Source organism: Chanos chanos, chromosome 15 (assembly GCF_902362185.1).
Source record: "Chanos chanos chromosome 15, fChaCha1.1, whole genome shotgun sequence".
Classification (NCBI taxonomy): Eukaryota; Metazoa; Chordata; class Actinopteri; order Gonorynchiformes; family Chanidae; genus Chanos; species Chanos chanos.
Window position 1 is genome coordinate 14,649,062 of NC_044509.1, and position 23,858 is coordinate 14,672,919.

A 23,858-nucleotide genomic window follows, 5' to 3' on the forward strand; every position below is an offset into this window, starting at 1 on the left:
TAAAGCAGAAGCTGAAATGATGTGAACTTTATCAAAATAGCAGAGAAGAAGTTGAAAGACTCTGTCTGCATGCAGGTGACAGGGTTTTTTTTTTTTTTTTCATCTGTGTCGTCATTGTTCTCCTTTCTATGTCAGAACCATTTCAGGATCAGATTGGCTGTTATCTGAATTGTAATTGGTGATGAAACGAAAACAAATATGAATAAAGATATGAAAGTCCAAACAGCGACAAATTTACCTATTTACAAAATTTACAAATTTATTTCTTTCTTTCTCAGAAAAGGTAGTCTCTGCTCAGCACCATAAATGGCAGAGAGTGTGAAAAGACAGATATAGAACTGTTTCCTTTCAAAGTTACTGCCAGAGTAACACGTATAACCACACACACACACACACACACCCTCCCCCCCAGGACTGTTAAATGGTCTCTCTCTCTCTCTCCCTCTCTCTCATAGACACCCAGTCACTCTATTGGAAGTGCACTGGCCACTTTTTACTTTACAGAGTATTTATCTCACTTGTTTTTAATATCTGACTTTTTATTGTCCTTTTTTAGCTGAGGATATGCCTGGAACCAACACATTTCAGTGTCATGACACTGCTCTGCTGCCGTTATTGTACATATGACAAATAAAACTCGAAACTTCAAACTTGAAAACAACAGAGAGCTTTTAGTGCTTTTAAAACACAGCAGACGACCGCTAGACTCTTTATACAGTCTGAGAGCCTCTTTTCACCTGCCCAACCGTTCGATCAGTATCCTGTGTGGGGCCAGTCCTGCTCTCCTCAAAACACAACAGTGCACTCTACTGGGACAAAACATGACCTACATGGTGCAGGATCTTCATAATCTTTATCTTCATTCCTCCCGACGGTACCAACACTACAGCTAAGTCTGAAGGTATTGATAACTCGTGTCACAATAAAGATGTCGGGGGTGGGGTGGGGATGGGGGGTGTTAAATTCTGTCAACCAGTAGATCTTTAAATCTTTAGTTCAGTAAGCAAGCCTGTTTCGGAGGTGGGGGGGCGGGGGGGGGTGGTGGTGTAAGTTTGCTTCTCTTGTGGTTTTTTTTTATGTTTATTCTGTTTTTGTTCTTATTTTGTTCTTTTCTGTCTCTTTTTTCTTTTTTTTCAGTGAGCACTCTGCCACAACAAAAGTAATTAAAACAAAAAAATAATCCAACTTCATTTTGTCCTGAAATGTTTATTTTCGTCTTAGAAAATTAACTCTTAGACACTAATGCAGTTTGGCTGTTGAAAGCAAAAGCAACAATATTTATATATATATATATATATATATATATATATATATATATATAAACTATTTTGTGCTGAAACAGATAAGCATTTTTTAAGACAAAAATAAGCTACTGAACACAGGATGAGTTGGTTCTTTGAGCTGAGAGTCACTCCATGAGTTCTCTGTGCATAGGCTAGTAGCATGCACAGAATGTTATCTGCCTGAATACATATGTTTTCACATATTCAGATATTTTAGAATGTTGTGTCTATTTCAGACCAGAAAGCACACAGCATCTGCAGGACCATGTGAAAGCCCAGCCGTTCCAAATTATATAGTTTCCAAATATCAGCCAAACAGCTTTCCACAAGTCAGACTGAATCGTGGTTCTTGTCTATGCTATCACAGCTTAGTTGGTTTGGGGAAAAAAAATTAAAAAAAAAAAAAGACTTCTGGGCGCAGGATAAAATGATCCTTTGAGACTGAGTGTCAGTACATCGTATTCTGAATTCTTCGTATTTTTGAAAAACACTTTACATAACTCAGTATAACTTAATTTCCATGCATTTCCTCAATGTTCTTTTCTTTTCACACCTGTTTTTTTTTTTAATTCTAAGTACGCAAGTATGTAGTCCATATTTGGAACTTGAAAAATGCTGCACTAAAAATAAAATTACTCTGTTGTTGTATCCACCTTAGTGACTGAAACATTTTGTTGTGGTTGCGAGTATATCTTTTAATTATGTGTGATGATATTTTTTTTAATGAGATGACATTTTTCATACAACATTTATAAACCACAGTCGTGTCTTGATAGACGGACATAAAAGTAAAAACATCGCTCTGTTTTCGTGATAGTTTGTCTCAGTATTTGTCTAACATCTGATGTGCATTTGTTCATTACTTCCACTTTTTGCATTTTCGCCGTTTGAAACCATGGCTCAGCCCATTACTGTCCAGCTAACTGGAATAGAAAACTTTCAGTTTTCCGCTCTGTAAGGATGTTTGGTTCCGCCTACTACTCTCACCGGAAGTTTAGATTTTGTTGTTACACTGGAGGAAAATGGCTGCTGTGAGTTTTTTTCATTGAAGGCACTGGAAGAATATTTTGTTAATTGCTTTGAACTTACAAGCAGAGGTGATGAAACTTAAAAGGCAAGTCGGATTTTACATTTGTCACATCAGTTCCTCCATGCATGCGTGTACATGCCCGCGGACCCATGCTAACTTCTGCAGCTTGATTGGAAACTAGCTAGTTAGCTTACCAGCAACTAGCAATGGAGGTGTTAAGCTAACTTAGCCACCAGCCAATCGTTTGCGTTAAAACGAGCAGTGAAGTTAGCTTGCTGTGTTGAAATCGCTGTCCCGTTGCACGGTGTCGGTTTGTTTCATTCGCATATCACACCATTGCCCACTGTAAAGTGTTCTTTGTATCTAAGATACTCAAAAGTGTTGGCTGGTCTGTTTTTCCAGTATTTTTGTAGGTTATTGGCTTTTACTCGCTAACCTTAACTACAGATTGGTGTACTTGCTATATATAGCTCTGAGACGTTGTTATGCAAACATTACACCACAACCGCGCTCAACAAGAACAGATTTAGACAGATTGCATCTCCGATTCCAGGGTTTGAATGGTCAATCTATGGAGGTGACAGTTCTGGGGTAAGGACAGCACAGCCTCCCGTCACATAGCAACTGGTGGTGGACCACAATGGTGAGCATCATCTGTGGTTTTCCTACGCTCCATCTGTGGTTTTCTTACGATAGATAGATCTATCATTAACTCCTCTGTTAGTTGTCGCGCCCGTTTCCTTGTGTTTCACTCTTTAATATGTTTGAATGAAATACTCGAAGTGTATTACAAACAAGAGTGTTTTTCATCTGTGACCTGAAAATACTCTTGTACTAGTTGCTATTAAGAACTTTCATTCTCTCCTGCAGCAACAAGTCCTAGAATATGCATTGGATCGGGCTGAGGTAATATTTTAGGGATATTTTGCAAAAGTTCTTATATGTTCTCAAAAGCTCATTGAATCTAGGCCTGTTTTTTTTTATGTATGCTATATTTAAACTGAACACAAATCCATCTCAGTCTAGAGCTGATTTTCGAATTTATTTCAATTTTATCCCATTTCATCTCACTGTTGTTTTGTTTTAGTACATTGTTGAAAGTGCCCGTCAGCGACCGGCCAAGAGACGAGCATCATCTAGTGGGAGAAAGTCTTTGTATCAAAAACTCTATGAATTGTACGTCGAAGAGTGTGAAAGGGAGCCAGAGCTGAAGGTAATACTTGACTTTTTGTACTGATGTCCAAGCTTCTGGACAGCTGTGTAAAACTATATTTTGTTGTAGGAAATATTTCATGGAACCGCCTCCATAAAAAAATATGTCATTGAGGTATGACATCAGCAGCGATGTCAATGATTGGTAATTGTGTGTCAGCTTTCTCCTCTCACTGTGTCATTGCTCTGTATGTGTGCGTTCACGTTTTAAAGAAGCTGAGAAGAAATGTGAATCTACTCGAGAAGCTGGTCTCACAGGAGTCTGTCTCGTGTCTTGTGGTAAACCTGTATCCGGGAAACGAAGGATACTCACTGATGCTCAGAGGAAAAAATGGATCTGGTATTTTTCTTTCTCTCCCTCTCTCTCTCTCTCTCCCTGTATGTTTGTTTTTAGAGCCTTCTGTGTGTTTTTTTTCACCGTTTAAAGGCAAAGATTTAGTTTGAAGGCAGTGTTGTTTAGCAAGGGATTATACCTGCTAGATTTTTCCCTTAGCTACTGTTTATTCAAAGATAGAGAGTGAGTGAGTTGTAAGCTGTTGTGTTTGAGTTCTACTGGAGGTTCCAGGCCTAAGCTGACCCCTGGTCCTTTATTGCTCGGTCTTTTCGGTTAGACTCTGAGACGATCCGGCTCCCCTACGAGGAGGGAGAGCTCCTGGACTACTTGGATGCCGAGGAGTTGCCGCCCATCCTGGTGGACCTATTAGAAAAGTCGCAGGTGAGCGAGACAGAACATGCGTGTAATCAGCGTGTGTAAGCGTTTATGCGCTCATTGGATGTCATCATTCAAACGCTCATTGCTCATTGTTAGACTCATGCTGTTTTTCCTCCACACTTGCGCAGGTGAACATATTCCACTGTGGTTGTGTCATCGCTGAGGTCAGAGACTACCGACAGTCAGGGAATGCCAAGATGCCCTCCTACCAGAGCCGTCACATACTGCTGAGACCCACCATGCAGGTGTGGAGCCCTTTCCATAGGCCTTTAACATTCAGTTTTGTTTTGTTTTTGTTTTCTTTTAAGTAGATTTATCACGGAATAATCAAAAAGCCAGCGGATCGTCAAAACTGACAGACTACTGTATAAGTGTGAAGAGTTTTGGTTTGGTTTCAGTGCTATTAAAAGTATAATTTCATTGTCGTTTTTACCCAGACCCTGATCTGTGACGTCCACGCCATGACGAGTGAGCATCACAAATGGACACAGGTGAGTGACCTATGACCCTTAACCTCCCGTTCATGAACTGTTCATTTGGACCTAATGCATGAAGACCCTGCTAAGTATGGCTGACTGCCGTAATAAAGGAAACACCCACATAACACCTACAGCTGGAGGGACTGAACAATCGAGAGCATCTAGTGCAGCTTTAAAGTGCTTTGCCATGCAGTCTACCAGTGTCTGTAACTCTGTAGGAGAAGGGCAGCACTATTCTACCGTGACAAATTCCATCTTGCAGTGTTTTCTTGATGGTGGTGGGAAAAAACGCCATTTTAGGTGTCAGTCCCCATTCTCCCCCTCTGGGCTGAGATCTGGGGACTGAGATGGCTGAGGCGTATAGCGCACGTTATTTTCGTGCTCATCGGGCTGTTAAACCAGGCGTGGGCAAATCCGGTCCTGGAGGGCCAGTGACCTGCCGGGTTTTTGTTTTCACCTCTTAGTTACCTGTTGATTTTCACCTTGCAAACAGATGTGCACACTCTTCAGCCAATCACAGATTGTATTTAGTTAGCTGACAAGAAAAACAGCAGGACCATGGCCCTCCAGGACCGGATTTGCCCACCCCTGTGTTAAACGGTGACCTCACGTGTCGTGTAGATGGGAATTAAATCATCCTGAAGGAGACCGCCTTCATCAGAAGGATGTCAGTGATCGTTTAGAATAGTGTTTCTTTGTGTTCACCTCGTTTTTTTTTTAACGGCTGAAGCAGACCTAAGCCACGGCAGGAAAAAGCTTGCCGCTTCATAACAGAGCCACTCGGACTCTTCACTGTGGCAGACAAACACGTCGTCATGTGGGTTTGGATTGGCCCCGCACATGCACAGTTCAGCATTTTTAGAATGGGCCAAGGGATGACTCATCTGATCACATGACTTTTGCATCACATGACTCTCTTTATGGTCCTCACATCACTCCACCTGAAAGCATCTATTTTTAGGTACAATAATAATAGCTTTAGACTTCCCTCTCTGTCAGGTTCTCTGTTGTTTTGATGAAGCTGCCAGACCACACATTTGACTGATGTTTGCAGACCCGTCGATTCATACGTGCCAGTGTGTTTTTGACTTGTGTGTTGAGTAAACGCGCAGACACTGTGGTCCAGGAGCGCGTTCTCTCAACCTTAGCTGACCGCGGTTGAATGTACCTTTTCCTCAGGCTTTCACACTGACATCACTTTAGCTGCCTCTCCGTGTGAAACGTCATCACGTTGAGCAATATCCGTCTGTGAATCTTCCGCCAAACCCCGCCCCAATTCTCACCCCTCTCTCCCGTTCCCCGAGATGCCTTTCTTTAGCCGCGGCAACTGAAGTAACGGCCAGCCGAGCCGGGCACGGCACATGTTTTCACACATGACATGAAGCGCGATGAGATGAAAATGGCTTGATTAACACAGGAACCACACCAGCGCTGAGCCCTCTGCGTTCAGTAGTCTTTGTATCCCTCATTAACTCAAGTGTTTCCTTTATTTTGGCAGTCACCAGTAAGTTTTTAATTCTATGCATTGTAGAGTCCGTGCGTTGAAAGAGGGAACAGAGGTAATTTCGCTTTTTTGTATGTGTGTGTGTGTGTCCATATGTTTCCAGACATGTAGGAGATTATTGTACCAATCCCTTCTCATCCTTCTTGTTGTCTTAGTTCAGAATATCTTCCACTGTTTTGTTAAGTTGTTTCTGGCTTGTTTTTTGTTTTTTCCCCCGTCTCCCTGTCTGTGTAGGATGACAAGCTGCAGTTAGAGAGCCAGCTGATCCTGGCCACTGCTGAGCCCCTCTGTCTGGACCCCTCCATCTCTGTCACCTGCGCTGCCAACCGCCTCCTCTACAACAAACAGAAGATGAACACGCGCTCCATGAAACGGTGACTGACACGCTCATTGGTTGGGTTTCGGTTTTAGCGGCATCAGGATGACAGGGGAGAGAAGGAGTGTGTGTTCCTACATGCTCTGTTGCGGCGGATCCGTTAGGGGAAAAAATGCACTTTCTTATTAAACGGGTTTGCCATGTTCCTGGGTTAAACAACACTGTGTTTGCCATGTTGCCTTTGCCTGTATTTGTTGAGACAGTAGGTCAGTCATAATCCCTACGGACATGTGGTTGTTATGGTGAATATGTGGATAATATGACTTAGTGTCAGTTCAGCTGTGCTTATCTGTTATTTAATCAGTCAAACGTTCTCTCCGTCGGCCTGTTTGTTTTCTTTATTTGTGTTTATTTCATCTGCATTTCACGCCTTTGCCGCTTTAATTTTCAGCATCGCTATTTTATTTTGAACACTACCTGTTTTATATCGGTTCAAGTTTTGAGCTTGTGTGTGTGATTGTGTGAAACGTGGAGCCTGTTGTGTACACACAGGCATGCACACACACCCTCTCCAACCCCCCCCACCCCCCCACCAAGCAATGTTGTCACCGTTGTGTTAAATGTGACGGTCAGTTGGGGGTGCTGAGATTGTGGAATGTGTTTTTGCTCTCCCTCGTCACGGCCAATGGAAAGAATGAGGCCTGTGTTAAGTTGTGTTTGGACTCTGATTGTACTGTTCTGAGCGGGTTGCCTGGGCATTGACTGACACCAGCAGCCTAACCCCGTGTGCTGCCAGGACTTCATCCGGACCTCTGGGATTCACCACTCTGTTTTACACAGCTCAACCCAGAGCGAAATGTGGATTTTGCCTCTTCCATTTGTTTGCCTGCAGCTTTCCCTTAATGTAACGCCACACGTAGGCTTACTCCAAAAAAGCCCAGGAACCTGTAAAAAAACGCTAGAACCTGCTTTGCATCACAGATATGCTGTATTTTACCCTTTTCCTCCTTAAACTGGGTTGAAACTGGACAAGTATAACTAAGGTCTATAATGTCTGGTGTGTTTTAAGTTTGTTTGTTTGTTTGTTTGTTTGTTTGTTTAATCAGTGAGTCTATACTAAAGTCACGCCCTTGTGAACCTGGTCCGCAGGTGTTTTAAAAGGTACTCGCGGTCGGCGCTGAACCGGCAGCAGGAGACGGCTCACTCACCCACACCCCCACAGCTGCGACTCTTTGACTACCTACAGAAAAGGAAAGAGAGGAAACAGGCCCCTTCAATAGACCTGAAGATCTCCAAGGCCGGAAACGTGAGCCTCAGCTTTCCTATCAGCAGGGAATGTCTGTGTGTGTCTGTCTGTGTGTGTGTGTGTGTGTGTGTGTGTGTGTGTGTTGTGGATACAGAAACAGTTGTTGTCAGATGTTTAATTGTGAAATATTACGTCTGTTCCCTGGTCAGTGTGTGGACATGTGGAAGCAGAACAGCTGCCAACTGACCGTCCCGGCCGAGATCGACGTGAGTAACCCTGACACAATTCTCTTTTCTCAGTTTTCTCTTTCTCTTTCTCTTCTCTTCCCCCGTGACCCTTGTCCTTTTTCCGTCGTTCCTCCGCGCTCTCCGGAGATTTCTCGCCCCCAGTCGTGTTCATCCAAGAAACACCCACTCCTCTCTGTGTCGAGTTACACAACTCTCACAGTGTGCTAGCCCTCCGTTTTTGAAGGGTGACGAGTACCTCTCTCCTCTGTCATCACCCCCCCACCCAATACCCATTTAAAGATATTTTTTTGGTGTTTTGACTAACTCAGGTTTTGAATTCCCGGCTTCAGTATCTCCAGAAGCGAGGTTAAGCTCTCCACCTCTGACAGGTTTTTGTTTTTGTTTTTTTTGTTTTTTCTCCACCCTTATCTCTCAGGTGGACAGGTACGCTGTGGTGGAGAAGTCAGTCAAACTGGAGGACTCTCAGCCCACAGTGTGGCCTGCACAGGTAATGTCTGTGGCATCTCCGCTCAGAACCACCTTACACATGCTCCACCCCTTCACAAACTCAGAGGAATGTTCCACATCTTGTCTCTATTCAATGAGTGACTTTTGTCTCTTATGTGCAGGCTTGTGTGTGTGTAGTTGGGGTTTTTTTTTGGTTGTTGTTGTTGTTGAGTGCCTCTGAGGCTTTTATTTATTATTTTACGATAAATAAATAAACGACCCCCCCCACCAGGACGTGAAGGACGACTACATCTTTGAATGTGAGGTGGGCGGCCAGGTCCAGAGGACCAAGGTCACCATCTTCCAATCGGTCGGAGACCCTCTGGTGTACGGGAAAATCTTCAGCGCCAAAGACTCCAGATCGGAGGAAGACCCCACAGACCTCCACCTCATCCACCCACCGTAAGAGCGGAGAGAGAGAAAACCCAAGCACTGCTCTATCGCTCATTCACATAACTCATTCCCAAAAGACAACTGTAGATGTTATACCTTCATTATGAGCTTAATCTCTCTCTCTCTCTCTTTCTCTTTCTCTCTTTTTACCTCCACCTTCATCATCCTTTTTCTCATCCCAAGCTTCCTTATCGGCTCAAAGATAGATGCTGACAGGTGAGTTGATGTTTTTGTTTATTTGTTGATTTGTTTTGGCCACGTATCGTCTTTACATCTTCCACATCAGGGCACGTCAGCTCACAGTCTGCAGGGCTCAGGAACAGCAGGTTTTTTTTCTCTCAGGTTTTTGACGCAGTATAAGGAGGTGTATGAACGAGACGTGAAGTGCCAGGTGAAGATGTTGCACAACTCTGGGAGTGTCGGGACCCAGAGCCAGCTGTCCCCGGGCAGGGAGACAGAGGTGAGAGAGTGAGAGAGAGAGATCCAAAAAAGAATCTTGAAACGATAGCGTGTAACGAATGGAGTGGAGTGGATAAATTCGGTTTGAAGTCTTTTGCTTGGCGCCCAGCCCATTGACTGACAGCTCTCTCTGCGTGTTCAGGCCGACAGCTTCTCGGCGTTGGTCCAGTCCTCGGTTCTGGGAAAAGGAGTAAAGCATCGACCTCCTCCTATCAAACTGCCAGCAGGCTCAGGCAGCACCTCCTCAGGTGAGGTGCTCACGTGCGCTTTTGGGAGCAACAGGAGTAAGCGGTCACGTTTTTGTTTCCGTTTCTGTTTCCGTTTCCGTTTCTGTTTCTGTTTCTGTATTGAACAACAACACTAAATCCCTACTTGGTTGCGTTGACTCTCTCGCAGGTAATCCATACAGCACCCCGGCCTCCGGGGGCCATCTGAAGTGTCCGACCCCCCCGCCCACTAAGAGTCAGTCCATCTCCCGCAAGCACTCCATGGAGCTGAGTCAAGTCGGCTTACTGTCTCCTGCAGCTCTCTCTCCTTTGAGTTCAGCACAGAGTGAGTACAATGGGACCCTCCATTCACTTACAGTGACCTACTCTTTCATATATCAAACGGTTAATTCAGGGGTGGGCAATTCTGGTCCTGGAGGGCCATGGTCCTGCTGTTTTTCTTGTCGACCAACTAAATACAGTCTATGATTGGCTGAAGAGCATGCACACCTGTTTTCAAAGTGAAAATCAACAGGTAGCTAAGAGGTGAAAACAAAAACCGGCGGGACACCGGCCCTCCAGGACTGGATTTGCCCACCCCTGGCTTAATTGATCGACAGTCTACAACATCCATAGAAAAAGTATTTCGCGGCCAGGGTTTTAACATGTCGTTTGAAACTGTAACCCCTGCACCCCTGCAATCATTCTTCCAGTTGATTTGTTGAAAGGAGATCACATTAGACTCCTTAGACTTGCGTGTTCTAATGTGATGTTTTTGTTTGTTTCTGTTTGCTTTTGGGAGCAACAGAAGTAAACAGTCACATTTGTGTATCTTCTCTTTCGTTCTTTCTTCTCAGGATCGGGGACGCCCAAACCATCCACCCCCACCCCCACCAACACGCCGTGCTCCACGCCGCATCCCGCCGAGGCCCAGAACGCCACGCCGTCGGTGACGCCCACGCCGCAGGACACGCCCCTTCCCCAGCAGCCCACGCTCCTCACGCCGTTCGCCCAGCAGCAGATGGCTCTGAGCCAGGCCCTGCCGGTCATGACCATCCCCCTGCCCACCTCTATCACCACGGGAACCACCTCCTCCCAAGTCATGGCCAACCCCGCGGGGCTCAACTTCATCAACGTCGTGGGCTCCGTCTGGTAAAGCTCCTCTTTCTCCTCCTCCTCCTCGGCCCTCTCTCGCTTTTTTATTTGTTTTTTTTCACTCTCTCTCTCTCTCTCACTCACTCACTCTGTTTCAGCTGAAGACAATACAGAATGTTTATTTTATGTTTCAAGCTCATTTTTTGTTTGTTTGTTTTTTACTTGTCAGCATAAGCAAAACACCTGACAGACTGTTTTGTGTGTGTGTGTGTGTGTGTGTGTGTGTGTGTGTGTGTGTGTGTGTGTGTGTGTGTGTGCACGTGCATGCATGTGTGTGTAACATACACAGTAGTCCACAGACTCTGATGAGCGGGTCGAACCCCATGCTGGGCTGCAGTCCCGGGGCTCTGGCCCCAGGCGTGAACCTGAGTGGGATTCTTTCTCCAGGTGGTCTCATGTCGAGCACCCTACCCACCATGCAACCTACACCACAAGCAGGTAAAAGCCTTTTTTCTGTGACCGCACTAACACACACCCTCAGTCAGTGTGTACACACCGGCAGTCATTTGTCCTGTCATCCACGGATACAAAGATGATCGTGGATCGTTTGTTTGTTGGTAACAGGTGGTCCCTTTAGTTTGAACAATACGCCCGGTCTGCGGCCTCTGAATCTGCTTCAGGTAAGGGAGTGTGTGGCTGTCCCGATGAGCTGATTTCGTGTAAGGTGTGTGCGTGTGTGTGACGCTGATGCGTTTCTCTTCGGCCACTGTGTCTCTCTCAGATCCCCACGGGCCCACTCATCTTCAACCCACTACAGCAGCAGCAGCTCTCCCAGTTCTCCCCCCAGCAACAGAGCAGCCAGTCTGCCACCTCCAGCCCCCAACAGCAGGGGGACTCAGTGAGTCAACTTTCTCCTTCTCTCTCACACTCTCACACACCTTTTACTGGCCCCGTATACACTCATGTAATCTGCCACCTCCAGCCCCCAACAGCAGGGGGACTCAGTGAGTCAACCACCTCGCTCTTTCACTCTCGTGCGTTGTTACCTGATCTCGTACGCGCTCACAGACTCACAGACCTCTCAGTGTAATCCACAGAGCGTCTTTTAGAATGAAGGTCAAAATGAGTGAAAGAGTTTGCGTTCACTCAGAAAAGCTAGCCCGACGCTGCAGCTGGATGACCAAAATCCTTCATGTTATATATTGTGTGTAACGTGGTAATGATAACTGGAACTCTCTTTCTATCTCTCTCTATCCCCCTGCCCCCCCCCCCCCTCTCCCCAGCAGGCGGAGCAGGGGATGGGTGGGACGGAGCAGAGTTTGGCCACCCAGCAGACAGCTGTGATTAACCTGGCAGGAGTAGGCGGGTTCATGTCCCCGCAGGCTGCAGGTATAGCTCCTTTACCCAGAGCACTGCACACAAACGACACGACGCCAGCACAAAACATTCGCACTTATACACACACACACAAGTTATAATTACTGTCTGTTACCTCATATGCCCGATTCCATTCCCTCTCACACATTTCTTCCTCCATTTATCTGTAATAGAACCTGTGCAGTTTTAACAGGACAGTTTTGTTTTTTCTAACGAATACTAACAACATGTAGATTCACTAATAGATTTATTCATAATCCCTGTCCGAGAATACACGCGTGTCCTACTAATCTGTCAGTGGACATAGATGGAAGTAGAATCATTTGCTTTTTATTTATTTGGGGTTTTTTTTGTGTGTGTGTGATTTTTTTTTTAAATTTATTTTTAATTAACATGAGGTGAATGCCACGTCCCCTTCCTCTGCTACATTCTTCTTTTTGTTTATTTCTGTTGTTCCCTCCCAACCCCCCCCCCCCTCCCCCTACCCTTCTTTCTACCTCCTCTTCTCTCCACCAAACCTACCTCCAACCACCCTCCACCCTTGTGCTGTCCTCCTCCTCCTCCTCCTCCTCCTGCTCTTCTCCCTCCTCCCCCGTGCCCCTGGTAGTGCTGTCCCAGCTGGGCTGCGGCCTGGAGGGCTCTGGCCTCCCGTCTCCGAGGCTCCAGCAGCAGCAGCAGCAGCAGCAGCACCAGACACAGATCCAAGTAATGCAGCAACTTTGACCTCATCCACCCACAGACATTCTCTATAGCAGACCGACTGACTGTTGCCCCCCGCCCTCCCCACGCCAGGCACTCGGTGCTAGGAGGGAGACTGTACGTTACGTTTAGGAGGGCTGGCCTGCCTGGCTGCCGTAGCACACTCAGATTCCAGTTAAAGCAAGGCCTGACCGTCAGTCTGCTATAAGATGTCTGTCCACCATTCAGACTGAATGCTATGCACTGCCTCGTAGCAGGATTTACAGCATTTTTCTTTATGAAGGGCCGAGTATATCGACTGAATGTACTTTTCAATGTTTTGATTTTTTTTTAAATCGTATGTAAATTAGGGATAGCATGTGACCCCCACAGGAGGGTGTCTTTTTACATCTCCTCTTTTTTTTATTTATTTGTTTTTAGTTTTTAACCTAACCAAGCCTTTTTTTGTCCTTGTTTTGAGCTTGAGTGGCACAACCACCACAACAAGGAAAAAATGCATGTTTGGTGTAAAATCCACTGCATAGCTGCATGTTTTAAAGAGATAAGCATTATGTCAAACTATTTTATAGAGAATACTTATTTGTTGTATTCTTCTTTCAGTATGTTTTTTTTTTTTTTTTTTTTTTGGGCTAGAAATATCTCCACAACTAAGTCGCACAGTTTCTATCACTCTGCTGCTGCATGAGGTATTCATCTGTTTTGTTTTTGTTTTTTTTTTTTATTTTTCTACCAGCTAGTCTTTTTTTTATTGCTATAAGTCACTAAACCGTCAGTCCTTTTCCGCAACCTTCCCAAGTCACAGACAGGACCTCTCTGCTTAAGAGCGTGATTTGTGTTGAAGTTGCTGACTTACGGATTTGGCTACGTTAAAGAAACAAGCATGAACGGAGGGCATTACGTGTATGCAACTGAGTTGCTGCTGACCCGATGCGTGTTATTGTTTGTATGTTTGTTTAATTATGTCCTTATTTATTTTTGGATAAGCTCCTGTGCCACTGGTGCTGCTTGACTGCCCCTTACCCTGAACGCCGTACACCACCGTAGAAAACTGTCTCTCCTTTCTCCTCACCACACCACACCTCCCCACCACGTCTTAAACACCACACCTCCTCACCACATCTTAAACACCACACCTCACCACGTCTTAAACACCACACCTCCTCACCACCTCTTAAACACCACACCTCCTCACCACGTCTTAAACACCACACCTCCTCACCATGTCTTAAACACCACAGCTCCTCACCACATCTTAAACACCACACCTCCTCACCACGTCTTAAACACCACACCTCCTCACCACAAATTAAACACCACACCTCCTCACCACATCTTAAACACCACACCTCCTCACCACGTCTTCAACACCACACCTCCTCACCACATCTTAAACACCACACCTCCTCACCACGTCTTAAACACCACACCTCCCCACCACGTCTTAAACACCACACCTCCTCACCACGTCTTAAACACCACACCTCCTCACCACCTGTTAAACACCACACCTCCCCACCACATCTTAAATACCACACCTCCCCGCCACATCTTAAACACCACACCTCCTCACCACGTCTTCAACACCACACCTCCTCACCACGTCTTCAACACCACACTTCCTCACCACGTCTTCAACACCACACCTCCTCACCACCTCTTAAACACCACACCTCCTCACCACCTCTTAAATACCACACCTCCTCGCCACCTCTTAAATACCACACCTCACCACGTCTTAAACACCACACCTCCTCACCACATCTTAAACACCACACCTCCTCGCCACCTCTTAAGCACCACACCTCCCCACCACGTCTTAAACACCACACCTCCTCGTCTCGGCTTTCCTGTCCGTCCCCCCATCCCTGCTTACGCTGCACACACTCTGAATGTCTGATTAATGTATAAGGCGTCCATATCCGCTCTGCTGACCTTGACTGACCTTGTTTATTTGTCTTTGTTTCCCCCCCCCTTTTTTTTTTTCTTTTCTTTGTTTTTTTTTTTTTTTTTTTAAACGCAGTTGCAATTCTTGCAGCACCAAATGCAACAGCAGCAGCAAACGGCTATGGCAGCGGGAGCGGCGGCTCAGGCCCAGCCGCCACGGCAACATTCCGCCAGCCAACAAAGAAGTAAGAGGAAAAGAAGCACGCCGCAGCCCCTCCCCAAATCATGACGAACGAACCAACCAACCAATGAACTGTCTCCGTTGGCCCACCCACCCAAATACACATATACTCACTCACACACACACACACACACACACCTACACCCAGCCGGTAAACCCATCATGACATCAAAAATAATACTGTGCTCTTTTTTTTTTGTTTGTTTATTTTGTTTCATACTGTGGCGCATACAGACAGACAGGTCTTTTTTTTTTTTTTTTTTAATTTGTTTTGTAGCTACAGAAAAGATACGTCTATTTGACTTCAGGTCAAAACACAGAATGTGTACCTTGAACCAGGACTTTTAGACCAGGGCACCTGTATTTAAGATCATTCATATTTTTTAAACAGAGATATAAAAAAAAAAAATTAGATGATTCTCATATGGTTATATATGGCATGCTGTCGTTTCCCCCCCCCCCTAAAAGCATCATTCTTCCAGGAGCCACTAGGGGGCACTACACACTGTCAAAAGAGGGCAATGCAATCTAGCCTAAGCCTCCTCATATTTGACAAATACTTTTCTCCTTTTTTTTTTTTTTGTTTTGTTTTTTTCGCCTACTCTCCACCCCTCCCTTTTCGCCGGTTCCGAGAGCGATGGGCCTTTTTCGTCCCCTCCTCAGCATGCAAATTCATGTGCAGTTTTTTTCTACAGCACATTTTAAATGGCATTTTGTTGTACTCAAGGGGACTTAGTGTATATTCTTATGAAAAAAAAAAGAAAAAATCAGGTGTGTGGAAGAACATTTCTGAACACTGAGGCAGAATTTTTGTAAATGGTCTTTGTCAGCAGTTTTATTGTGATAAAAAAAGAAATTATATATTGACAGTGAAAATACAAGTTTTAGATAAAAAAAAAATGTGCAAGTTGGTTTTTTTTCCCGCTCTTTTGTCTTCATTTTTTCGCTTTTACGCTCTCCATGACCTTGTCGATCAGTTTGCTGACCTCTCGGTTTCGCATCACCGCTCGATTTATACAATCCTGAAGCTTCTCTCCAGACAGAGATGAACCTCCTGAAGGAAGGAAAAAATGTTTTAGATTTAAATTCTGATGTTACACTTCTTAAAGTCTACAACCTAATTTTAACCACCTTCGGATTGGCTGACTTTCATCTCACCTGGTTTATGTAGCATGCAGAGTCGATCTTCTTCGTCAGTTACCACCGTCATTAACGCTGTAGACAGACCCTCCTCCTCTGCCGTAGGGTCCACTATAATAACCGAACTTTAAAAAAAAGGGATTACTGTATATAATGTTTAACCATAATTGGGTTATGATCTAAATTTGTGTTAAGTTAGTGAAAAAGCAGTATCCGCGGGAAACGAGGCTTACTCGTCAAACACGGAGAACGAGGACGCAGTAGGATGTCTGTTGATCTTGAGGCGATTCTTCTTTTGGAAGTCTACCTCTGCCAAATCTGTCTCTTTGTTTATTGTCACTTCTGGAAGTTGTGCTAAGGAAAGAAGAATACAACAGCAATGTCAAAAACTGATATACGAGACGGAGTTTCGGAATGCTGTGGGGATAATGCTTACCATTCTTCAGGGCCGCAAGTAGAGCTATGATACACGCGTCCAACAAATTTCCATCGTAATCTAAACACATGATATCGCAGTAGAGCACCCAGCAAAGCTGAAAAGCACAGCAAATTATTTTAGTCCACTTTCGGAAACTTTAAATTTACAAAAACACCGTTTTGTTTTTACATAAGTTTTGTTTTTAACTTTACATAAGTTAAAGTAAACCCCTTACCTTTCCTTTTTCGATGCACAAGTCCTTTTTCTGTATTACATCAGAGCTACAAATTAGAGAGCGATGTTAATGTCTGCATTTAACGTACTGACACAGTTATATTGACGTCCCCGCATACGTTTATATTAGACATCTGGAAATATGGTTGCCAAGCTACCTCTCAATAACATCCGCGACAAACTGACTCGCTGCCTGGGCCTTCTCTCCTGGTGGTCCCGGCCGGAATCTGGAGGAACACAGTGGTGGTAGGTCCACATTCGGTACTACGACACAGATTGGAAAATGAGTCATGAATTGAATGATGACAACTTGCATTTAAATATTAGTATTAGGTTTACATAACAAGATAAACATATTTACCAATGTAGCCGCTCTCAGGCGCATCAACTGTGGGTGCTGCTAATTCCTTTATAAAAAAGGAATTTAGTCAGAGGAATTGTTTTGGTATGATGGTGCTCCATACCAATACGACACTAAAGTGCAATGAGTAATAAAAGCAACAAGTACTGAAAAACAAACAGGATCAAAAGCCGTACAATGTACAGTAATACTATCAATAAAATATTAAAAGAGGTAGAAAATATACTAAGAATTGAAATATAAATTATAAGATGTGCAAAGGAGAATACACAGATGACTGAACATTTTAAATAATGCAGACAGCCCGTTCAAGTTAAGTATGGTTGTAATCTGCAAGTGTTTCAGTTAGGGTAAAGAGTGTGAAATCAGCCTAAACCTTACCGCTTTTATTCCACAAATAACCGTGGTGTTACCGATCTTAACTAAAGCGGATCCATCGGCAGTGTTTATGGAACCTGAGGAGACATTGACGTAACTTAAGCTTCTTTTGTCACTACTTGCGTATTTGTTGCATAGTCCTTTTTCCAACGTTAAACTGTCCCTCAGCAGACGTAAAGTATCCATCACTCACCTATGTTCAGCGTTGTCGCTCTGAACTCTCCGAGTTCCCTTCCATCAGGCCGGCAGTTCTCTTTCTATACGGTAATACGACATATTAAAAGTTAACACAGATACAAGAGGCAACGAAAAAAAACCAGTACATGTCTTTTTATGGTCGGTGCGGTCACACAACTTACCAAAAAGCTTCTGTGATATTCGAGAGGTTCTGCCGTTCTACAGAGACAAATAAAAAATGAGAGATATGTCATTTATGTGAAACGTTGGCAGCGGCAATACTGTCGTTTTACATTTGCCTCGACAGCAAGGTAACGGAGAGAGTGAATATTCGTGAATTCAGTTACACTGTGCCAGTCCCAGTTGTGTATTTTAGCCAGTTTTTTCAATTAAACGAGGACTTAAGGCCAAAGAGACAAATTGTCATGTTGTTAAAGTTGTTGTAGAAGAAGCATATCAAATCGGGAACAGCATAAAGACTACTAAATACTGCTTGCCATCAAAACAAATGCACGCTAACTCACTTACTTGAAACCGGCTGCCATGATGCTACAAATATACCACGTGAATAACGCCGAGCGGACTCTAGGGAACGCAGATTCGATTGAATATTTATCGTTACAGACCAAGAGCTCAAGTTCGGAAACATCTAAATTTCTATTATACAATATGTAGTTCAATCTAATTTAATATTAGAACAATTTAAAAAGATTCGAAGCACATGTGTCCGCGTACGAATAAGCGAATCCGAAATAATGAATTAGCGCGCTAATAACTCTACAACCTCCTATCCAACAGGGGTCGCAGCCTTTTCACCTGCACAAAGTTGCTACGAATCAGAGCCGTCTGGTTAAAATGTGATGATGTGGTCGGACTTCCGCATAGGTGTTTCTCTGTGAGTGGAAGTAAAGTTTCACAATGAATTTGTAACGACTCCACCTGAAATTCAATTCCTCTGTCTATGATCTGCTACTGCTGTATGTAGTCTTAGACATTTCGTTGTATGGTCTCCTTGTCTGAGATCCAAAAGCTGGAACACAACTTGCCTCGAGCAGTGACACATCCCCGCAACAGCGTCTTACCAAGGGGAGTGGAGAATGGATCTTTGCCTGTGTGAATTGATTAAATGTTTAGGCGTCCTGGCGGTTGTCGCTTTATTCTTGGTAAGCCTCTTAATCCATATTCTCTATTATGTCCACTAGCGACTTAACCTAACAGTATTTGATAGGACTGGTCATTGCCTGGGTCTCTTGAGTTACTAATGCAGCTTCAGTGTTTAACTGTGAACTGGCTTAGTTGATTATGTGATGTATTCGTCATAAATTTTCGCCACGAGGGTCCTGGAGTATTTGTTTGTAATTTACAATTGTAGAAAGCAGTTACTTGCCCCAGATGTCAGAGGCCTCTCGAGGAATTTCTTAAAGTTCATTTTATCCATCTTTGCTAGGTCGTCCTTATCGCTCATCTCAGTGCCAGTATGATAGATCTGAAGCGTCACGAGAGGGAGAAATATTTCCTTACCTCCGACAGCAGGACAGAGCCGTTTCCTAGTCTATTCGATCCCCATTCACTGGAGCTCTCCGTGGTTGTCCCCTCCTACAATGAGGAACTCCGATGTAAGTTACCTTAACTTAACTGTAATTGTTGATGTACCGGTTAAGAAGCAACCGTGTGTTGCTGTCATACCATGAGCAGTCATTCATATATTTTTCATTTCCTTATAGACCTAAGCTATTAGCTTATAAAAGAGCATGTTTTGCCTTAGAAATACCAAATTCAGCCAAACGCATCACAGGACATGACAGCAGGTTATTTTACTCGTAACTGAAAATATTCACACGTTTTTTTCTTTAGCATTTTAGCAAGATATGATGCAGGAATAAATGGTCTATATTCAGCTCTTTGTAGCCCGCTTCAGTGAGCTAAATATTCATAAGTATCCTGAATATTCATGAGCACATTTAAATGTTTCAGCCTATCAGATGTCTGTACCATACTACTAATCACAGCATCCCAGGCTCAGCTTAAAACCTGCCCCCTTTCAAGGCCCACGTGCTCTGCAGTGTTTTCAATTTACAATTTACAATTTAGTATTTAGCAGACACTTTCAGCCAAAGCGACTTACAATAAGTGCATCAGTCAGATCCTATTACCTCATAGACAGAGATCACAATAAGGCTGTGCGTTAATTTACCCTTCGTATTACGCCCCTGGAATTCTGAGACAGTGAATGACAAACACAAACACAAGACAAGGTTAGTATTTTATATATATATATGTAAAGAAAGGGAGGTTAGGCAGTGGGGGACAGGTGGGTTCTGAAGAGGTGGGTTTTCAGTTTTCTGCGGAAGATGGCAAGAGATTCTGCAGTCCTAACTGAGTGAGGGAGGTCATTCCACCACAGCGGAGAAGAGGCGTGGTCGGGGAGAACGGCTGCCGGGTTCCCGAAGTGAGGGGACCGTCAGTTGACCAGAGGTGGTAGAGCAGAGGGTTTTCCTCTGTTGTTTAAGAGCATTGACATCAGTGTGGGTTTTTTTTTCTCCCTTGCAGTGCCTGTCATGATGGACGAAACCATGGAGTACTTGGAGAAGAGACAGGTGACAATCTTCAACATTTAGCTAATTACATGCTAATTAACTACAGTTAATTAATTTATCTCCATTTAAAAGGGGGAGCTACTTTCCACACTGAGCTCATAGAACACCAGTGTGCATTTGTTGAGATTGTCCGTGTGATATTGGCACAGGATAAATGCTCTTATTTAACACATGTTCTCCGCTGGTGCTCTGGTGTCTAACATCTGTGCTCAGAGGGACATCTGAATGCACAAATTTCATAACAGGATGAGGCTGACATAAATTGGGGGGGGGGGGGACATAGCTATGTTGTTTACACAAGTTCACCACAAGGTGGCAGCAGCGCACTGAAAAATGATTCTTCATGTCCTCTATACAGAAGAAACACCAGTCATTCACCTATGAGGTCATTGTTGTTGATGATGGCAGCAAAGACAAAACAACAGAGGTAATAATACAGCATCACACACTGACACAAGCTCTTGAAAGTAAATTGAGAGAATCGGTCGTCAAGACTTGGCGAGCGAAAACCGTTTGTGTTTTGACTTCTGTTTTGAGGGTCCTGTGTGAACTCAGTGTAACTAGTAGTTTGTACACACACACAGGTTGCCTTAGGGTACATGCGGAAGTACGGAGCAGACAAAGTCAGGGTCTTAACACTAGTGAAGAACCGTGGCAAAGGTGGAGCAGTGAGGATGGTAAGTCTGTTTAAATGGCCTCATCTTTCACACCATCCTTTTTCCTGAGCACAGACGCTAAAGTGTACTCTAATGAAGTGTACATTCCCATTGTACCATCATACAGACAGATAAATGTGTCAGTTGATGAGTGAACAATGTATTGGTATAGCATCTAACAGTTTTTAAACATGTGATATATGCCAGTGGCTTGATCTGGCTGGTCAAAGGTATGTGTATAAGTGTCTGAAGTAGAGTGTAGAAAACAGTGCATGCTGATGTGATATCTTGAGTTTTATATAAGTGTATATATATATACACACACATACATTTATATATAACTTATATATATATATATTTGATTTTATATATATCTATATCATTAACATGAATACATACAATCATTATATATATATCAGAATCGCTTTATTTGCCAAATGTACAACTACAGGATTTTGACTTGGTGGTACAGCGCAGTGAAAATGACATAGAGGAGCTTACTGGGTTTTTAAATAAAAGTAAGAGTAAAAAGAGAAACATAGTAAATAAATAAATAAATAAGTACAAATAAAAATATATGTATCATTATAACTTCATATTTAATCCAACTGTATCCTATTGTGTTTTTTTGTTTGGTTGTTTTTGTGCTTTATGTTTGCTTATCTGTTTTGTTTTTTGTTTTTTTTACCTTTTGTTTGTTTTGTTTTTTTGGGGGGGGGTTTCCTTTCGGTTTGTTTTTGCCCTCACTGGACAGGGTACCATGAGCTCTCGCGGTAAGCTCATCCTCATGGCGGATGCTGACGGAGCCACAAAGTTCGCTGACATTGAGAAGGTGGAGGCTGCCCTTCAGAGCATTAACCCGAAGCCGGTAAGACGCGCTAAGTTGGCCGTTTATTTTGATATTATCGCTCACGACCCAAGCCATGTCAAGAAGCTCGCGCATAACCATAAAACTCTCTGGTATAAAGTGCACGTAAAAACCACAAGCCACGCTGCCATTTGAAATGAAAGCACCAGGGGAGGCATCGGGTGACTCTGCAGACATCCATTGGGGTTACTGCGTGAAATTTTATTCTGTTTACTCCAATAACAAGTTGATGTATTTTAAGATCTGCTTCTCTTGTGTCTTATGTAGGATAACATGGCAATTTCCTGTGGATCCAGGGCTCATCTGGAGCAAGACTCCGTGGCTCAGGTAACACTTAGAACTGAGGTGTTTTTGGGTCAGTTTGAATTTATAAAGACCATCTCTCAACTGACACTCACAATTCAGTTTTTCCCCTCTCTGTAGACTTTTTTTTTAAAGCAAACGCCATTTGTTTTGTTTGAGCGAACTGTTCTGGTTACGTACGAGGTCCAATGCTTTGCATCTGTCTCCGTCTCTGTTACAGCGCTCTGTGTTCCGCACATTCCTCATGTATGGATTCCACTTCCTTGTGTGGTTCTTCTGCGTGAAAGGGATTAAAGACACGCAGTGCGGTTTCAAACTCTTCACTCGAGAAGCTGCCTTGAAAACCTTCTCAAGTCTGCACGTGGAACGCTGGTGAATATTAGAATATTAAACGTCTTTTCTGACACTATATATCATAGCGTAGTTTATATTATGGGCCTGTTGACCCAGCCATAGTCCACTCTCTTGCTTTCCTTCAGCATTCTTGCATCTGGTCTAATATTGATCTTAGCGCTGGCACTTATGCAACAGACAGCTTTTTAATGGCTGTATGTTTGGTTTGTATTCTACCTGTCTCGTGTCTCCTAAATGACAACATGAAATGTAATGTAAATGTGGTAAATTGTTGGGTTAAAAAAAAAATTCTCAAAAGTTCTTTATTCTTGTATTAAGTGAACATCATGATTTTTTTTTTTGTCTGTCAGTGTGACTGACATGTGTTGCTTGCTGTCTTTGTTTTTCTAGGGCTTTTGATGTTGAGCTCTTGTACATTGCCCAGCGCTTTAAAATCCCTATAGCCGAAGTGGCGGTGAACTGGACAGAGATAGAAGGTCGGGATTTGTAAACTAATTATTTGCTAAAAGCTGTTTTAAGGATCGAACCAGTGTGAATAATTTTCTTTCTGATTGCGTTGGCAATGTGAGGGGGTTTTTTGTTTTGTTTTGTTTTTTTTCTATAAGACTATGTACCACTAATGCCCAAATCCATTTCTCGAGGCCCAAAGCCTTGCTGCTTTCTCTGTCACCATTAATTAGAGGCGTTTTTTGTTTTTTTGGTCAACAGGGGTGTAAAGTCTTCAACCAATCAAAGGCCACAGTGGCTAGATGTTCATTGGTTGAAAGGCAGTAAAAATGACTGCCCCCCCCCCCCCAGGCATGATGTGGGGAAACCTGTTACATAGCCTGTTTAATATGAACAGTAAACAGCATGCTGTTCAATCTGAGACAATCTCTTTTAAAGCAGAGAGCATTATGTTGTTGGAGCATAAGATTTTAACAGAAGACATTATTGTGGAATATTTAATGCATTGTATTCCATGGTTTAAAAACTGATATGATCTATTCTGTGCAGGATCAAAGTTAGTTCCCTTCTGGAGTTGGCTGCAGATGGGCAGGGATCTTGTCTTCATAAGACTGCGTTACATCACCGGTGCCTGGAAACTGGAGTCTCCAAGAAAAACCCAATAGCTACTTCCGTTAGCCTGTGGATACTGACAGGCGAAAACGGATCATGTTCCCACCCAGTCAACGATGTTACTTTGTGTCAAACGTTATCGGTCTAATGTATGGACTTGTAAATGAATCATACATGTTTTTTATATTATGATTTTGTCCAGGCAGAATGTAAGTGCTGTTTATCACGTGACTTTTTGACGAGTGAGTGTCGATTTTGAACGGAAAAGGCTGATTTCAACCTAATTAAAAAAAAAAATTGTAGACGAGTCTTCGTCATTTAATGTTTATGTGTAAATTTTATTTACACACATACACACACAAACACTTCCAGACAGTCTGAGGTGTTTGTGCTGAGCACTTTCATTCCAGCGTTTTTTGTTTTGTTTTGGGTTTTTTTTGCTT

At 43.5% G+C, this 23,858-nt stretch overlaps 3 protein-coding genes across 3 annotated transcripts; 2 read left to right on the forward strand and 1 right to left on the reverse strand.

Annotated features, from left to right (window-relative positions):
* Nucleotides 1–2,897: 2,897 nt before the first annotated feature.
* supt20 (SPT20 homolog, SAGA complex component) lies at nucleotides 2,898–14,942 on the forward strand. The gene is made up of 22 exons (XM_030792685.1): nucleotides 2,898–2,956; nucleotides 3,184–3,219; nucleotides 3,401–3,526; nucleotides 3,739–3,865; nucleotides 4,137–4,240; nucleotides 4,366–4,482; nucleotides 4,675–4,728; nucleotides 6,455–6,594; nucleotides 7,686–7,842; nucleotides 7,992–8,048; nucleotides 8,446–8,517; nucleotides 8,749–8,918; nucleotides 9,093–9,125; nucleotides 9,252–9,377; nucleotides 9,519–9,616; nucleotides 9,765–9,920; nucleotides 10,432–10,726; nucleotides 11,019–11,167; nucleotides 11,294–11,349; nucleotides 11,451–11,567; nucleotides 11,953–12,058; nucleotides 14,766–14,942. Exons 1-22 carry the CDS (start codon nucleotides 2,954–2,956, stop codon nucleotides 14,876–14,878), a joined length of 2,412 nt encoding a protein of 803 aa, XP_030648545.1. The 5' UTR covers nucleotides 2,898–2,953; the 3' UTR covers nucleotides 14,879–14,942.
* An 849-nt stretch (nucleotides 14,943–15,791) lies between these two features.
* On the reverse strand, nucleotides 15,792–18,123 carry exosc8 (exosome component 8). The gene is made up of 11 exons (XM_030792687.1): nucleotides 18,107–18,123; nucleotides 17,761–17,797; nucleotides 17,595–17,658; nucleotides 17,405–17,478; nucleotides 17,024–17,069; nucleotides 16,821–16,926; nucleotides 16,664–16,709; nucleotides 16,447–16,543; nucleotides 16,244–16,364; nucleotides 16,029–16,135; nucleotides 15,792–15,924 (listed from the first exon to the last, which is right to left on the reverse strand). The coding sequence occupies exons 1-11, from the start codon at nucleotides 18,121–18,123 to the stop codon at nucleotides 15,806–15,808; spliced, it is 834 nt and encodes a 277-aa protein (XP_030648547.1). The 3' UTR covers nucleotides 15,792–15,805.
* A 331-nt stretch (nucleotides 18,124–18,454) lies between these two features.
* On the forward strand, nucleotides 18,455–23,717 carry alg5 (ALG5 dolichyl-phosphate beta-glucosyltransferase). Its single transcript, XM_030792686.1, has 10 exons — nucleotides 18,455–18,741; nucleotides 19,026–19,194; nucleotides 20,129–20,175; nucleotides 20,534–20,602; nucleotides 20,760–20,852; nucleotides 21,586–21,699; nucleotides 21,967–22,026; nucleotides 22,223–22,374; nucleotides 22,747–22,832; nucleotides 23,353–23,717. The coding sequence occupies exons 1-10, from the start codon at nucleotides 18,676–18,678 to the stop codon at nucleotides 23,466–23,468; spliced, it is 972 nt and encodes a 323-aa protein (XP_030648546.1). The 5' UTR covers nucleotides 18,455–18,675; the 3' UTR covers nucleotides 23,469–23,717.
* The last annotated feature ends 141 nt before the right edge of the window (nucleotides 23,718–23,858 follow it).

Coding starts and splice junctions, on each gene's coding strand:
- supt20 (XM_030792685.1), top strand. Junction 3,220..3,400: donor ATGCATTGGATCGGGCTGAG/GTAATATTTTAG, acceptor GTTTTGTTTTAG/TACATTGTTGAAAGTGCCCG. Junction 9,126..9,251: donor TCAAAGATAGATGCTGACAG/GTGAGTTGATGT, acceptor TTTTTCTCTCAG/GTTTTTGACGCAGTATAAGG.
- exosc8 (XM_030792687.1), bottom strand. Junction 17,659..17,760: donor AATATCACAGAAGCTTTTTG/GTAAGTTGTGTG, acceptor ATTACCGTATAG/AAAGAGAACTGCCGGCCTGA. Junction 16,927..17,023: donor GCCTGAGAGCGGCTACATTG/GTAAATATGTTT, acceptor TCTGTGTCGTAG/TACCGAATGTGGACCTACCA.
- alg5 (XM_030792686.1), top strand. CDS start 18,676: ATGGATCTTTGCCTGTGTGAATTGATTAAATGTTTAGGCGTCCTGGCG. Junction 20,853..21,585: donor AAGGTGGAGCAGTGAGGATG/GTAAGTCTGTTT, acceptor CTCACTGGACAG/GGTACCATGAGCTCTCGCGG. Junction 22,375..22,746: donor AGTCTGCACGTGGAACGCTG/GTGAATATTAGA, acceptor TTGTTTTTCTAG/GGCTTTTGATGTTGAGCTCT.